This window comes from Palaemon carinicauda, chromosome 38 (assembly GCF_036898095.1).
Source record: "Palaemon carinicauda isolate YSFRI2023 chromosome 38, ASM3689809v2, whole genome shotgun sequence".
Classification (NCBI taxonomy): domain Eukaryota; kingdom Metazoa; phylum Arthropoda; class Malacostraca; order Decapoda; family Palaemonidae; genus Palaemon; species Palaemon carinicauda.
Genome location: NC_090762.1, coordinates 69,560,476 through 69,577,975, shown reverse-complemented (window position 1 = coordinate 69,577,975; position 17,500 = coordinate 69,560,476). Strand labels below are relative to the sequence as shown.

Sequence of the window (17,500 nt, the reverse complement as noted above, 5' to 3'; positions counted from 1 at the left end):
AAGATATGGTGGACCCAAACTTTTTATCATAGACTGCTGGGCTCTGGGTCTTGGCCATGAACCTAGGAACAAAAGTAAATGAGACCTCCCTCTCTCACTCGGAATGACTTGTACTGATTATTTATTGTGTGGGAAATAATTCCATAAGTATCTCCTTGTACCAGATATCCACATCCCAACCAGATGAATTGAAGTGCCAACATTCTTGCAAAAACTAAGGTGTTACTATTTATCAACCATCATGAATTAAAAAGGATTGATATATATTAGCTTTGTCAGTACCAATACCACCTCAGTATTCATTGACTTCACCTAGTACCCGTAGATGAGTGCTAAAAATATTCATAGTAAAGACAATAACGCAAAAACGTGAGGGGGAGCATTACTGTATGGGTTAAGGTGTACTGAAGCTTACCTGCAGGTCTCACTTTAGAACAGGATAAGAGGGATTGCTCACTTCAGAAACACAGATAAAAATGTAAGACACGTATAATCATATGCTTTCAACAAAACCATTTACATTTATTCTGAGTTTTGAACACAAAAGGATTGACCCCTAAATAAGTAGTGCCTACCCACTACATCTCAAAAATGTATTGCTGCCAAATCAAAACTCTGTTTTAGGTGTAAAAAGCCCACTCTAAAAACTTGGGTTTTTTTTTCTTTTGTCAGAGTGAAAATCATATGCTTCAAACTTTTTCTAAATCTTCCTTTGAGTCTCCTTAACACAGAATGAGCAATGCCAAGTTTGGCTTTATGTCTGCCAGATGTTTCCAAAGGAGATTCAAATTCACACTTATTCTGAGTAAGTAACATATGCCTGAAATGTCCATGAAACCTTTTTGGCTTTCCACCTGCTAGTAACTCCTAAATCAATCAAAGGTTCAAATTCACTCTTATTCAGTTACGAACACAAAACTGAAATGTTGATAAAACCTTTTGTTTGATTCTTATGAACTCAGAAAGATAGTCTTGAGTGTATGCTTCCTGTCTGATGCCCATCAAAAGTACATACTGTATAGGGTATGCGTACATGAGATTTTAAAACTTGAACTGAGAATTTATTAAGAGTGGAAAAAAATTCTACGACAATCTCCCTGTAATAAATATCCACATCCCAACTTGAGGAATTGGAGTGCCAATACTCCTCCATCCACAGCAGCTGAAAAGGGGGACTGCCGATTTCAGCGTCAAATTCATCCTTTCTTACTGTTAATGCCATTACTGAACTTGCTAGATTATGCATGAAAAGGTGAAGCACTATCCACACGTTTGTTAGAGGAAGAACCAGCTGGAGGTCCTAATCTAACTTTAAAGGCAGCTGGAACTTTCTTCAAAGCAGATACGGAAGGTGAGGTTGAGACCAGGAGGTGACGGCACAGCTACCTTCGAAGGACCTGTACCTTTAAAAGTAAATGAACAAAGAATAAGGAAGCCATTGCTAGCCTTCCTTCGCTTCTCCGTCGTCGCCAGTACGTCCCTCTGAGTAAAGAGGGACGTTGCACCTAGCTATAGCACATTGCTCAATACAATTGTTGACTCTTGTTTAACTTGCCTAGATAATTGGAAAACAACAGTATTCCTCTATTCAGAAACCAGATGGCCCATTGACTTGGCAACAGATGCACCATAAAGTTCATTCCTTTTATACCTGATAGAACTGACTTGCTGTACTTTGCCAACATCTCAGCAGCTAATCCCTCCATCAACACACACACACTGCAGGATTGATGAGAAGAGTAAATGGGCTCAGACCTTCGGGCATGTAAAATCTGTCAACACAGTGTGGGATATAGAATCTTACTCAGCCCGCTTGGTAGGAAAACTTTTGACAGGCATCTGGGGAGAGTTCTTTCCTTCTAGAGTATGCAATATGTGGACAGAGAATGTAACCGAGAGCATATTCTCAAGTTGAAGGGGAGGTTGATGATTGCATTCTCCTTCAAAAGCAGAACTACCTTGGATCCTTACATGCCCAGAGACTGCTTTAGTACCACGTGCTTTAGCCACCGAAGAGTGTAACATCCATCCATTGAGAAACTGCCACTAGTGAGTTATTTGGTCCTTTGCCTGGTCATACTACTACATTGGATCCCTCTCTCTGTATAGGACTCATTTGTACTTTGCCTACAAATACACTGGATAATCTGGACTATTCTGTCCACATTCTCCTCTGTCATAAAATACCTGACAACACAGAGATTACTAATCTCCAATGCACTGTAATTGTTTAGTGGCTACTTTCCTCTTGGTAAGGGTAGAAGAGCCTCTTAAGCTATGGTAAGCAGCTCTTCTAGGAGAAAGACACTCCAAAATCAAACCATTGTTCTCTAGTCTTTGGTAGTCCCATAGCCTCTGTACCATAGTCTTCTTTTTGTCTTGGGTTAGAGTTCTCTTGCTTGGGTGTACACTATCTTATTTCTCTTTCTTTTATTTTTTTGAAATTTTTATAGTTTATATATTAAAGATCTAATTTAATGTTGTTACTATTCTTAAAATTTTTTATTTTAATTGTTCATTACTTCTCTTTTAGTTTATTTATTCCTGTTTCCTTTCCTCACAGTGCTATTTTATCCTGTTGGAGCCCTTGGGCTTATATCATCCTACTTTTCCAACTAAGGTTGTAGTTTAGCTTGTAATAATAATAATAATAATAATAATAATAATAATAGCGTGAACATATAGGAAAATCCTGATATATGGGCTGGCAATTAAGGGAAAGAACAGGTGACAGGTAATCTCGTTCCCACATGCAAATGGGAGCATTCATAGTGTCCATGGGGTCAGAAGGAGAACGCTTACTTGATGGCTGATCACATAGCAACCGATTATGGTACAACCTATCATGAAGTGACCAATTGCAAAGTGAAAAATTTTTCGGTGACCGATCATGAAAGGACCAAGCACTTAGAGATCAATCAAAAAGAGATTGATCATGAGAATACTGAGGATTATATTCTTGATCACACTGATATGAGAGAATGTTTATTATCTCGAAAAAGAGAGGAGCCCAATCACTATAGTTCCACTCACCTCACCACTAGCCAATTTATCCCCCATCAGAACTGAAATATCCTTACGGAGAGAAACCAAGGTGCACCTTGATCATCCAGGAAAAGGAAGATGAGAAAGACGGTGCTCTTCATCCCAAACTGACATTGCATTTGCTCAGTTTGTTATAAGATTGAGCACAGGTAACAGAAGTATAGGCACCAGTACCACGTGCCAAGACACCTTCCACGTTTGGGTTGGTTCTTGGTTGGAGTCTTACATGATTCCTGTAGATCAGTCTTCTGGATATCTCCAATGAATTTTAATTCTTCTTTGGGGCTGAAGTAGCAGTGTCTGAAGGATTACCCAGAAACGAGGCAGAGGAGAAAGAAGAACCGGAAGAGGAAGAGGAGTGCACATGCTTCTTGCTTTTTCAGGGTAGAGGTCAAGAAAGCCACAGGGGTCTCTCCAACAGCAGTCAAGACCACATCAACAGGAGAGACATCGACCAGTGGCTCCACTGACAGAGCAGGAGACAGGGAAAACAAAGTAGTGAAAGCCTCAAAAGACTTTTTCTTTAAACTGGCTGCACTGTTAAATAATGATTTAAAAAGGCAAATCCTGAAACTTCCCTACCCACCATAAAAATCTCTGCATTCAAAACAAGGAAGATTTTAACTAAACAGTGAGTTTGGGAGTCTAAGAAACTAGATTAGGCTAAACACATGTGCTGAACTGTGTTATTACCAGGATTGACTACTGCAACTCCATCTATTACAATTTACTAAAAGTACAACTTAAGAAATTAAATAACATAATAAACAGAGGAGCAAGACTGATAAAAGGTGTCCCACCTAGAGGAAGGATTATCCCTATACTAATTGATTTACGCTGGCTGCTGATTAAAGTGAGAATTGAATTTAAAATATATACAATAACCCACCAAGTTATCAGAACCGGTCGTCTAAAATACTTGAGAGAATAGCTACATATTGCGAAGCCAACAAATCGTGTTGACACTAGAGTTACAGATGGTTTCAAACTATTGGAACCTAGTTATATGTCCACTGTAGGCTCCAGAGCCTTTAAATATGCGGCCCCGAGGCTATACAATAAGCTCCCACTAGACATTCAAGAGGAAACTGAAGTTTCTTATTCCGTGAGTCGTTTGACAGTGGCGATTTAACAGTAAATGAGCAATACGTTATATGAATGTTGAATACTCTGACCGAACAAGATAAAATGACTGTGGAGGTCCTGTAGAGAGTGGGATTCCCCTGCTGTATGGGACCGGAGAAGCAGCCATCAAAGTAAGTAAGTACGGGATCTGGAGGTATCTTAGTCCGTTGGGACAAAAAAGTGCTGGGTACTACTTGTGTATCTGCCCAACTACTCATACATTATATCACATAAATCATAATCTGAAAAGGATTGTGCAGGCAAGAACTCATGATATACAGATTATTATTATTATTATTATTATTACTACTACTTGGCAAGCTATAACCCTAGTTGGAAAAGCAGGATGCTATAAGCCCAGGGGCCCCAACAGGGAAAATAGCCCAATGACGAAAGGAAACAAGGAAAAATAAAATATTTTAAGAAGTTATAACATTAAGATAAATGCCTTCTATTATGTACTAACGCAATTTTTGCTTTTGTTTTCGTCAGCCTTGTTACTGCATTTTTGTTTTATGTAAAATTAGTATAAGATTTAATTTATAAGGCTTCAGTTGTAAATTTAATTTTTTCTTTTGAAGTGCTGTTTTAACCTCCTCCCCGCTCGTTTAAAGATTTACAAGTGTCTAGTTTAATGCTTGTTTCTTTTCTGTGTTTTTTGAGTCCTTGGTGAGAAGAGACACCTGTGTTTACCTGTGAGGAACTCAATTGCTAAAACACACAGTTCGAGCTCAAGGTTACCAGGACCTACTTCAGCATCTGGCTTTTCCGAGGATTTCAACACCATCGTTTGACGGCTTTCAGCAGGTGCATTTCTGCTACCTGCAGTGACTTGCATTTACTGTGTATTCTCTTCTGTGGTCTGCAGTGCCGACGCTGGAATCCCGGCCTTCAAGGAGGACCCAGGAGTCACCACCGTCGACGCATCCTCGCCATAGTCAGCTGCGGGAGCCTTGGAGCTCGTGGTGACATGTAGGGAGGCAATTGCCAGGTAGGTGAGATTATTTTCCTTTTTTAGGCTGGGACTCCATTTCCCTCCCTTTGATGAGGAGTCCTGCGGAGCTGCACTCCCTACGGTGACAGAGTGAAGCGGAGCCGCTATTTTGTTTGAAGCGGGTGGTGGTTACATCCACCCCCAAAGAGTGTGAGAAAATTTATATATTTTGTTTTGTTTAGTTTTTAAATTATTTGACTCTCTCTCTCTCGTTGAGAGTATGGTGTTTTCCGTCGGGGAATTTTGTTAATTACCAATTGTGTGTGATTAATTATCTAAATGTCCGACTCTCTCTCGTTGAGAGTGTGGTGTTTCCCGTTGGGGAATTTTGTCATTGGTTAAGTGTTAATTGTTATTTAAGTGTTAATTGTTATTTAAGTGTTAATTGTTATTTAAGTGTTAACTGTTAATAGTTAGTGTCAAGTTGTTAATTCAAATTGTTAGGTAGTCACAAGGTTGTCTGTTCTAAAAATTGGTGTTAATAAATATTGTTCAGTTTTCCCAAGTGTTTTCGTTTCCACTGACCAATTTTTATGCCTGATATTTTTACCATCACTGACCTCTCTTATCGTGCAATATGAACTTCCACCATGGCCCGACAAGGGTCGTAACATATTTGGCGACCGTGACACCTTCCATATAAACTATAAAATCTTTAACAAAACAAGAGGAAGAGACATAAGATAGAATAGTGTGCCTGAGTGTACCCTCAAACAAGAGAACTCTAACCCAAGACAATGGAAAACCATGGTACAGAGGCTATGGCACTACCAAAGACTAGAAAACAAAGGTTTGATTTTGGAGTGCCAGTCTCCTAGAAGAGCTGCTTACAATAGCTTAAGAGTCTCTTCTACCCTTACCAAGAGGAAAGTAGCCACTGAACAATTACAGTGCAGTAGTTAACCACTGGGGTGAAGAAGAATTGTTAGGTAATCTCAGTGTTGTCAGGTGTATGAGGACAGAGGATAATAGGCCAGACTATTCGGTGTGTGTGTGTGTATATGTGTGTGTAAGCAAAGGAAAAATGAGCCGTAACCAGAGAGAAGGATCCAATGTAGTACTATCTGGCCAGTCAAAAGACCACATAACTCTCTAGCGGTAGTATCTCAACGGATGGCTGGTGCCCTGGCCAACATACTACCTAAGATAACATATATAAGGGAACAAAAAATGAATAACTCAGATTGTGATAAAGACGGTCTGGCAGTTGGCATATGGTGACAACAGCAAAACCTCAATGTGGAATATGTAAATAACCGAATATATATTAAGAAAATACAGCTTCTTAATAGATTAATATACCACAAATTTTAAAGTAATTTGTATTTATACCAATACAGTATAAACATGAATATTTTAATAGAGTATGACTTAATACAATTTTTGATGATTCATTAAATAATTATAAATAATTATTTTTGTTTTTCAGTAAAGTAATATTATCCTAAAAAATCTTACAAAGGAAGTTATGTCATACCATAGAAATTAATGTTGATAAATCTGCCTCAGTAATAAAATGTATCGAATTTAATGCATTTTAGGACCATCACATTACCCTTTTAACACATATCATTTCTATATATATTGTATACTATAATATAATTGTCACATAAAAACATGATTGACCATATTTCTTAAAAGTAAGGAAGTGCCATTTTCTCCACTTGAGCTCCGTGTACTTCTGAAAGTCTGTGCTTACATTAAGAAAAATTGATTGGGATTCCCTCCAAAACTAAAAAAAAAAAATAATTGGGATTCCCTCCAACACACCTCATTGGCACACTATTGCTGCCTTTCAGAGCCAAATAGGGGAGATCCTGCTACTCTATTTGCCATTGGAAGACACCTACAGTAATACAGAAATAGACCTGGAGTGGATCAGCATTCATTGTTTACAGAAACTGTATCTTTAGATAGAAAATGCTGTCTTGCCTCCTCAGCATACTAGTCAATGAAACAAATTCTAAGTACATCTTTATTAGAAATTGAATACGTTTCTATTCTCCAGGAAAGCAAAGTTTTACTTGTGAATCACAATTTTTTTTCACGATGATGTACAATACAGCCGTACACCCATACACACAATAATACGCTAACCAGTAATATTTCTAAAAGTACTGCAGAAATATATGAATTTCTGCCAGGCAGGAACTTAGACATGACACATCTCTGCCAGGATCAAACATAGGCAATGCATAATCAAACATAGGCAATGCATAGTCTGCTGGGCTCAAATTTAGACAATGCATTTCTTTCAGGCTCGAATTTAGATAATGCATATCTGCCAGGCTCGAACATAGGTAATGTATTTCTGCCAGGCTCAAACTTAGACAATGCATATCTGCCATGCTCGAACTCTGGCCATGCATTTCGCCAGGCCCGAAATTAGACAAGTAATTTTTGCCAGTCTCAAACTAACACAAATCCTTTTTGGCTATCTTAACCTTTGACAATGCATTTCTAACAGGGTTGAAATTTGGCATTTGTATAAAATCCTCAGATTACTGTATCTACAGCAACATAACTGCCTGCTATCTATAATGATTTCCAGATCATTCCATAGCCATAAATAAATTATTCACTTTAGAAGTAAGTTTGTTTCCAATTTCTATTCACAGCTAGATGGTAACTCTTTTGTTTCAAAGACTTAGTTACCACAATTCACTTATCTTTATAAAAGCTATCAGACTTATTTCTTGAGGAATTTCTAGAATGAAAAAAAAATAATATTTCTCCATATATTCCCTTATAACATGTGAAGATTGTTTGTCTTTGTCCTCAAGTTTCACTTGCTTCCCCACTTCCTCCATCTTTAATTAGCATTCACCATGAGCTACGTCAAGCTACATGATATCAAGAGTAATTTTGACCTGAAAAGTGACATATTAAGAGATAGGCTTTTCCATAATGGCAGTCTGTTGTCATCCATCAGCATCGTAACGACTGGGTCTTTGCAGGTTGTCTTCTACCGATATTTTTCTTGTCTTTTTCTTCCTCAAGCAACCCAAATTTCTCCAGAAGGCCTTTAGATTTTCTATCGTCTCCTCCTGCATCAGGTTGAAACACATGGCAACAAGGGCGCTCCCCACCAGGAGGTAGACTGTACAAATGATCTGTTGAGACTCGACCTCCTGGTCGTCGTTCTCACCCTCTACAGTTTTTCCTGGAACCTGGAAAAAGTATATGCAAAAATGATTAGAACTATGTTTCTCAATGATTTATACTGACGAAATTTATGCACTGACTTTATTCAATTTTTTTAACAGAAACCATATACATAAAATTTATTCAGAACCAATTCAATTATCTGCTTATCACCAGTTCTTGGGAGAAAAGAATTAAATGAACCATGTACATTGTGAGCATATGGATTATGTTGAAGCAATTTCCTCCTGTAATGAGACTGATGATATTATCATAGTAGAACAGATGTGTTCTTTTGAATCTACACCCTACGGACTGCCTTACATGATTCATAGCAGATAGGAGAGTTCTATTACTTACTTCTGATTTGTTTCCTTTTGTTTCTTCCTAGTTTGTTGCCCACCTTCTCCAACTTTACCTTATTCCTAACTCATTAGAATAGTCTCAGACAAGTATAGAATATCATTATCCAGCGTTTTCGAAATGATTTTCCTTGACTGACATTTTAGAAACATCTTTTATTAAAACTTATAAACATAAAAGTACCTTGATTTCTTTCATATTATTATTATTATTATTATTATTATTATTATTATTATTATTATTAGCCAAGCTACAACCCTAGCTGGAAAAGCAAGATGCTATAAGCCCAAGGGCTCCGACAGGGAAAATAGCCCAGTGAAGAGAGGAAATAAGGAAATAAATACAAGATAAGAAAAAAATTAACAATAAATTATTCTAAAAACAGTAACAACAATTCAGCCACCATGACCAACATGCTAAAAGATGTGTTTCTTATGGTGCTAAAAAGCTGAACTTTAATGCGCACGAAACGCCAACAGGGAAACATTCACCAGGGAACCCAATATGCTAAATGTTTAGTAGCTAAGAATCTTATTTGAGCATAGCCAGTCACCTTGATTATTCCACTTGCATGCCTAAAGAAATAGAGTTCAACAGATTATTCCATAAAAACAATTGCTATCGGTGGCTCTCTCTAGTATTAATGAACTGGAAAACTTTGCACCCAAAATATAAGGACCTTTAATTTTACTGGGACAATCTACTTTGAGGTAAATAACTCTGTTGAAACCAAAAGATATTGTCATTTGCCCCTCTTACTCATATAACGTGACTTAGAATCGACCATGCTTTATTGGATTAATATAGTAGGAAAGCGAACAGGTCCACAGGTTGCAGAAAAAAATCTACTTATATTTCAGAAAAAAATGATTATTCTACTTTCAATTTTACTTGAAAATGTACTACCATAACTATAACTTTTGTTGTAAAGCATAAGCATTTTAGAATTATTCCAACTCGCCTTGTGATACTGTTTATTTTACCTTAAATTGTTTAGAGAAGGGTACTTGAACAATTCAATTTAAATCAATTAATTCACTGTTATAGTTTCAATAAATGATTACAGAGTTCAGTGAAACAGTGACATCTAATGAAAAAATTGCTTCAGAGCTACAAATTTTACGTAATTCATGTAGGATAGACACATATTTAATAAATGAGAAATGCTGAAATTATAGCTAAACCATAACAAAACATAAAAATGTAGTTAGGCTGATTCAGTCCATTTCATTATCATCTCATAACATTCCAGGGTACAGGATAATCATTAGTTTTTTTTTTTTTTTTTTTTTTTTTTAAATAAAATGAAGACTTAAAGGATACTGAAAAAGGTGGGTCTGTCCTGTTCTTACTCCTCTATAATAAATCAGTCTTTTTCCATTTATCTTTGCAGTACTGTAGTTCCCTTAGAACTTCAAGGCAAATTACATTTTAGCCTAATAATATTCTATTTTGGACTGATTATTATCATTTTGCATTTCCTTTGCAACATAAATCCATAGGAGTATATTCATTAGGTCATAGAAGCATTTGCTTAATTTGGATAAGAACTTATTCTGTTATTGTGAAAATAATGGAATAAAATAAGATATAACCGTTATTCAACTAAAATCCATTCTACAATTATTCAATGTACTTCAAGGGAAGACTGAGCAATCTGAACATACTTTTTTAAGAGACTTTTCTGCTTTAAGTGTGAAAGTTGTCATAAAAACAGAGCAGCAATGAGAACCAAAATTCAATAAGATTGAGTTATAAGCTGGCATTGCCACTCACCAGATCTCCAAAGCCTATTGTGCTGAGAGAGATGTAGGAGAAGTAACACGCATCCAAAACAGACCATCTCTCCCACTGTGCGAATATAAGGCCACCGACGCCAACGTAGATGGCGATGACCAAGAGACACCAAGTAATCGGGATGGTTCTCCGTGGGGAGGAATCGCCAGTCTGTCCCTGATAAGAAGAAAAGAAAAAAGAATAATAGGTTGTTTATATGAGCCGTTACATAAACTTGTTTCTCTTCCATCAGCAGCTACTACTTCATGATATCAACTGAAGGAGTAAGAGCATAGAAGAAATTTGTAGTAAATATGGAATGGAAGTTGAGAAATAGGAAGTTGAGGGAAAAGGACCCTGAAAAAAGAGATCAAGAAAAGAATTATGGAAAATACAGAAGAAACTATTGAAGAAAAAAAAGAAAGTGATGAAAAAATTTAGATTTATAGAAGGAAATGTCCCACAGCCTTATATCAGAGAAATTGATCGGGAAAAGGCAACTTGTAATGAAGGCAAGATTAAATATGCTAAATTTAAAATCAAACTTCGAGGGAAAATATGCAGATAATTTGTGTGACCTGTGCTGATGAAGAAGATACTACTGAACATTTATTTTCATGCTCAAAATTAGGACAGTTAATGAAACTAGATATAAGTATAGGTACGTTGCAAAATCCTAGCAGGGCTCGGGCTGCATTTATAAGTAGGGCAATGCATATGAAAGAAGAATTTAAGAAGTCCAACCTTACCACAATAGGTTGCCAAAACTGGTGATAGCAGGGTGTTATCCAGTCTGATTTCAAGGTAGAATGGGATAAAAGTAAAAATTGAGAATTTAGTTATTAATTTATTTATGCTATAGGTAATATGAGCTTAATTACAACAACAAGAATAAGCTTAAAAGCTTTGCACCTATCTATAATGCGATAGAGTGCCCGCAAACTTATTTTGCGGAATGAGCAATTAGGAACCAGGATGAAAAGATGAAATAGAATAGAGTATAAAAAGGCGATGCTTTTTCATAACATCAGATGGCAAACGACTAGTTAAGAAGATAGTGGAAGATCAAATAAGAGATCCATATGGGGAATGTTGGGTACAAAGTATCATAGAAATATGCAATAAATATGATATGAGAATAGAAGAAGCAAGAAAGTTTAAAAAGCAAGAACTCAAAAAAGAAATAAGAAGTAAAGTGACAAATGAAATTAAAAGAAAAATAGAAGAAAAGACAGCAAAGATGACCAAACTGAGGTTTGTTAATAGTAATGGCAGGAGAATTACATAGAACTTAACATCAATGAGACAGTAATAGCTATGAAAACAAGGTTGAATATGAAAGAATTAAAAGAAATTATAGAGACAGGAATGACGAGGATAGACTTTGTGTGTTGTGTAGGGAGGCAGAGGATACTACGGAGCATATGTTTTCCTGTAATGAGTTAAGAACATTTAGAAATAATGACGTAGAAATAGGGAATTTAAAAACACCAACTAAAGATGTTGCTCAGTATATTAGAAAGACCATTGAAGTTAGAAGTAAAAGTATGCAAGCTGTGAAGCTGTCTGTGTAGGAGGTAACTAATGATAATGAATTTTCTGCAGATTGCAGCGCTTTGCACCTACTACGCTTCTTCTAGTAGTGTGCCCACAATCACATTTGTGGAGAAAGCAACAAGGAACCTGGAGGTTTAGTAATAAAGCTCCGTTGCAAAGGCTATGCCTCACCTTGAACCTGAACCTGAGACAAAACAGAAGTTAGAAAGGTTAATGAAGTGGTTAGAAATGGAAGGATATAAACGGTTAATAAATACAACTACTTAGGAGAATGGTTTTCAGAAATGTGAAACCATAGTTTTAGCATAAGTAAAAGGGAAGCAAAAATAGAATGGATGGTGCAAGAACTTATGAAGTATGGAGACTAAAAAAGTATGAGACTTGGCATTGCTTGTGATAATAAAGATTTATGAAACAGTAGTAGTTCCTACAATGTTTGCAAATATTGAGACGGGTGCAATAAAGGAAAAAGAAATGAAAGAGCTAGGAGGTATACAGTACAAAATTATGAAGGAATGTTTGAACAGGTTGCAATCACACCTTATTGGGGGTTAATAGTGGAAACAGGAATAAGGCCAGTTAAAAATAGAATATGAAAAGGTGATGCTGTTTCATAATATCATTACATCAGATGATAAGCTAAAAGATTAGTTAAGGAGATAGTGAACGATCAAATAAGGGAACCATGTGTGGAATACTGGGGAAAAGTCTTTTCTAAATATGCCAAAAATATGATATTAAAATTGAAGAATAAAGGAAGTATAAAAATCAAGAACTCAAGAAATACATAAAAAGTAAAGTAAAAAATGAAATTAAAAGAAAAATATAAGAAAAGAAAGCCGAAATGACATAGCTGAGATTTGTAAATAGTAATGACAGAAGAGATTACCCAACAGAACTTAACATTAAGGAAACAATGCTATTAATGAAGACAAGGTTGTATATGATAGAATTAAAAGAAAATTATAGAAAAATGAATGAAAAGGATAGGCTTTGTGTGTTGTGTATGGAAGTAAATGATACTATGGAGTATATGTTTTGCTGTAAAGAATCAGGAAAATTTAGAAGCAGTTGTATAGAATTAAGGAAGTTAGAATCGCCAACCAAAGAACTTGCCCAATATATTAGACAGGCTCTGGAAGTTAGAAATAAAAGTATGTAAGGTGTGCTGCCTGTGTAAGAGGCAACTAATGGCAATGAACTTTCTGCAGATGGCAGAGCTTTGCACATACACATGTAGTAATGTGCCCACAATCACAGAGTTGTAGAGTGAGCAACGAATAAATTGGACGATACAAACTAAAATCAGATTACCTTTTGACTTGTTTAGAATTGATAACGCAAAATACAGAACATGTACGACAGGCACTAGTTAAATAATTTGTTGATTATAAAATAATTAGAATTTTAAAGGGAATTTTTTTGTAGATATACGAAAGGAATTGAAATAAGAATTCATGAAAAGATGCATATAACTGCTAAATTAATTGGTGTTCTTAAAATGAGAGAGAGAGAGAGAGAGAGAGAGAGAGAGAGAGAGAGAGAGAGAGAGAGAGAGAGAGAGAGAGAGAGAGAGAGACAGACAGACAGAGAGAGAGAGCTGCAGCTTAAGCCTAAATTAAATAATTGTTGGCCGTCTTCCTTACTCTCATAAATCATCCAATCACTGGACAAACGTGTGGCTGAAGTAGATAATTTTCACCTTTGAATTAGTAGGAAAACCCAACTAATTTGTAAGGAATGGTTCTATAATGCAATGAGATTTGAATCTTTGCTACGGGAATTGTACAGCCTAATCAGGACTTCTATGTGACCGTTTTATTTCTGAGACCATAATCATTTTCTCTTTAGAAACTTAGATGGTTTTTAGCAAAATAATATAGGTCATTTTCAATAAAAAAAAACTTCCCATACGAAATATTTCCATTTAAAATCACAAATAACCTTGTCTTTCAGTCTTAGCCTTCCTTGGCTGCAAAAGTAAACTATTCTATTTGTGAAACTTGAAGTCACCAGGTCAAATTATACTTTCAAATATTCCAGCTCAAAGTCAATCATAATAATAAAACATTTAGTTCTAGCAGCAGGGAATATACTTCCTATTTCCATTATAAACAAAACGACAAATATATAGCTAACTAAAATTTGAGAGCAACTAAAACACCAATAACCTGTCATATTAATTTGAATATATATGTTATTACAGGACTTCATAAAACACAGAAACACATATTATGTGTTATTTTCCGAAACATCTATTTTTTGCACTAAGTGTATGCAGTTGATACAGTATTTATTATAATTTGCTGAGTAAAAACCTAACCATGGGAATAGCATATTACAGTACTACTTCTATGGACGCCATTACTTGAAAGCAGACCGTGATCGAAGGTGGTCTGCTCATATCGTCTTTACTTCCATTTGTCTTGATATAAATGGTTAATTAATAATTTATCCTTCCAACTGTATATGATACTGTATTTCGGGTTGCTCATAATGAATCTGATTGCCTTGTTTACGAAAAGAGTAAGCAAAGCTTGAGAGAACAGCGCTGAGAATGCTAAGGTTTATCATGGGAATATCACTGTTTGAAAGATTGGAAAATGATGAAATAAGAAGGATGACAGGCGTAGTGAAGATTACTGAGATGATAAGTGTGTCACAATTGAGATGGTGTGGCCACGTGTTAAGGATGGATGGTGAGGAGGAAGTGAGAAGGGCTTGGGAGGAACCTGTAAGGGGGAGAAGATCACGAGGGAGGCAGATAGACATGCCAGGCTGACACTTGCACTACTTTTTGCCACGAATTTGTCGTGGCAAGTCGTGACGTTTTGTGGCACGAACTGGAAAATGAAAAAAAAAAAAAAAAATAAAAAAAATTACCTCAGAATCACAGCTCACCTGTACACATTGACACGAACTGGCACGACGAGTTCACGACGAGTTCATGGATAGTTTTAGCATAGTTTGCGCACTTCCCGCATCATCCCAACGAGTTCACGAACAGTTCGCGAATAGTTCACGTCGCGTTCACGAAATTTTGTCGTCACTAAAATTTTGAACATTTCAAAATTCTCGTCACGACATGCCACGATGTCACGACAGGTTCACGACTAGTTCACTCCAGTTCACGACGAGTTCACGCCAGTTCACGACTCGAGTCGTGACAATGCGTGCCACAAATTCGTGCAAGTGTCAGGGTACCTTTAGATGGCAAGATAAGGTGATGGAGAGAAGAGGTTTGGTGGAAAAGGATGCCTTTGATATAAGGCATTAGAGAGGGTGCATCAGGTAACCAACCCCTTAATGTAAGGACAACAGTGGGGAAGAAGATGATAAAAAACCTTATTGTAAAATACTTGGTTGGTAAGTTGCATATGATGGTCTTGTTGACGTAAAAAATAGAAAAGATATCAAACTCTACTCCGAATTCTCTTAGTTGGTAGAATAAAGGGGCCCAAATCAGGCCTCTCATGCCTTTCAATACTTCCCCCTACTTATAGGCCAACATAGATCTTGATTCTAATCTTTAAGGAAAAAAAAAAAGAAAAAAAAGAAAAAATCGGTATCTTGAAGTCAAAAATTGAAAATGGCTTCATCTCAATCTACTATTGCAACAAACCTGAATCGTTAATTCTCTTGTGCTACTCACCTTGACACTGGATCCAGCCTGACCATTCACCCTCAAGTTTTGCGAGGCTGTCACAGGGCGAATGGTTCCACTGGCAGTTCTGTAGTAACCCAGTGACCCAATGTCGCATCTGGGGAATGGATGAAAATTAGGTCATCAGCAGAGTCAGTCAAATAATATTGCAGGATAATGGTTGCAAAGAAAATCAGAATGAATTTGTTTCCTGACAAAATCTTCATTCATCTGGGGTTTTTCGTTGTCTGGGTAAAGCGGCCAATGGCAAGTTGCATGGAAATAAAAACTGAGAAGTTTTGCTGGTGTTAAAACCATCCCAACTACTGAAAAACAAGCACTCATTAATAAAAGTTATCATCATTATCCCTCTGTAGACTTTTGAATTTGGTACGTTGTTAATAAATGGCGTTGCATTCTTTTTATATACCTTGTCTGACGACATACGATGAACTGCGTCACGCTTGCAAAGAGAAAAATGACGTCTGTCCCCAACAGTTCTTTGAATACGTTCTCTCTTATATAGATGGGCGTCAGGAGAGAGAGAGAGAGAGAGAGAGAGAGAGAGAGAGAGAGAGAGAGAGAGAGAGAGATTAACTACATTTGTTTCCTAGATTAATTTGGAGAACAATAACAAGAAATCAAAATAGCACAATCCTTTCTTCTGGGAAAACCCCTTTTTTTATGGTTGAGCCCCGTCATCCCTTCTTGGAATAGCCCAAACAATATTTCTATGGATGCAAAGAATGTGCTTAACTTCTCATGTCCTTGAATTATTACCATCATCGTTGACATATAAAACGAGAATAGACTGATACCTTCCCATCCAAGCGTCAGTTACTCTATTAGTTACACTCATAAATCCAATGTCAAAAAAGTAACAGACGAAGTAATACGATTGTATTGTATGTAAGTTGGGCCAAGTTCTGGGACCTGATAAGCCCAGATAAACCAGCATGGCATTTAATACATAATAAATTTTCGTTTACATATTTTTGCACCGAGATTACGAAACAATTCTTCTTCACCCACGGGGTTAATAACTGTACTGTAATTGTTCAGTGGCTATTTTCCTCTTGGCAAGGGTAGAAGAGACACTTTAGCTATGGTAAGCAGTTCTCCTAGATTTACAATCCAAAATCATCCCATTGTTCTCTAGTCTTCGGTAATGCCATAACTTCTGTACCATGATCTTCCACTGTCATGGATTAGAGGTCTCTTGCTTGACAGTGCACTCGGGCACGCTGTTCTATTTCATTTCTCTTCCTCTTCTTTTTGTTTAGTTTTTACAGTTTTTATATGAAAAATCTAATCTAAAGTCGTTATTTTTCATAAAATATTTCATTTTGATTGTTTATTACATCTCTTGTAGTTTATTAATTTTCTTGTTCCCTTTCCTAACTGGGCTATTTTTCCCTGTTGGAGCCTTTGGGCTTATAGCATATGCTTTTACAACAAGAGTTATAGCTTAGCTTGTAGAAATAATAATAATAATAATAATAATAATAATAATAATAATAATAATAATAGTCTGATCATATGTTTAAAAATAGCTTATAGAATTAAAAAAAATATGATTTAAAAGCTTGCGTACGATTAAAATGTTCTGTAGCAACAGACTTTTTTTCAAGTAATTATCAACTGTGATGATGGCATAATGATAATATAAAAACGTCCATTATCTCAGAAAATGACATAGCAGAAAAGTTATTCAGTTGAGAGAGAGAGAGAGAGAGAGAGAGAGAGAGAGAGAGAGAGAGAGAGAGAGAGAGAGAGATCTTACCGCTACAGCCAAGAAACTTGTCCCACTCATATGTGTGTGTGTATATATATATATATATATATATATATAT

At 36.3% G+C, this 17,500-nt stretch overlaps 1 protein-coding gene across 2 annotated transcripts in view; it reads right to left on the bottom strand.

Annotated features, from left to right (window-relative positions):
• Nucleotides 1-7,368: 7,368 nt before the first annotated feature.
• LOC137630235 (TWiK family of potassium channels protein 18-like) overlaps nt 7,369-17,500 on the bottom strand; it is a 95,179-nt gene continuing 85,047 nt past the window's right edge. For both annotated transcript variants that reach the window (XM_068361693.1, XM_068361694.1), the window contains exons 5-7: nt 15,657-15,765; nt 10,448-10,624; nt 7,369-8,334 (exon numbers count right to left, since the gene is read on the bottom strand). In XM_068361693.1, the coding sequence (XP_068217794.1) occupies nt 8,086-8,334; nt 10,448-10,624; nt 15,657-15,765 (535 nt within the window). In that variant the 3' untranslated portion in view covers nt 7,369-8,085. The remainder of the gene's footprint in view (nt 8,335-10,447; nt 10,625-15,656; nt 15,766-17,500) is intronic.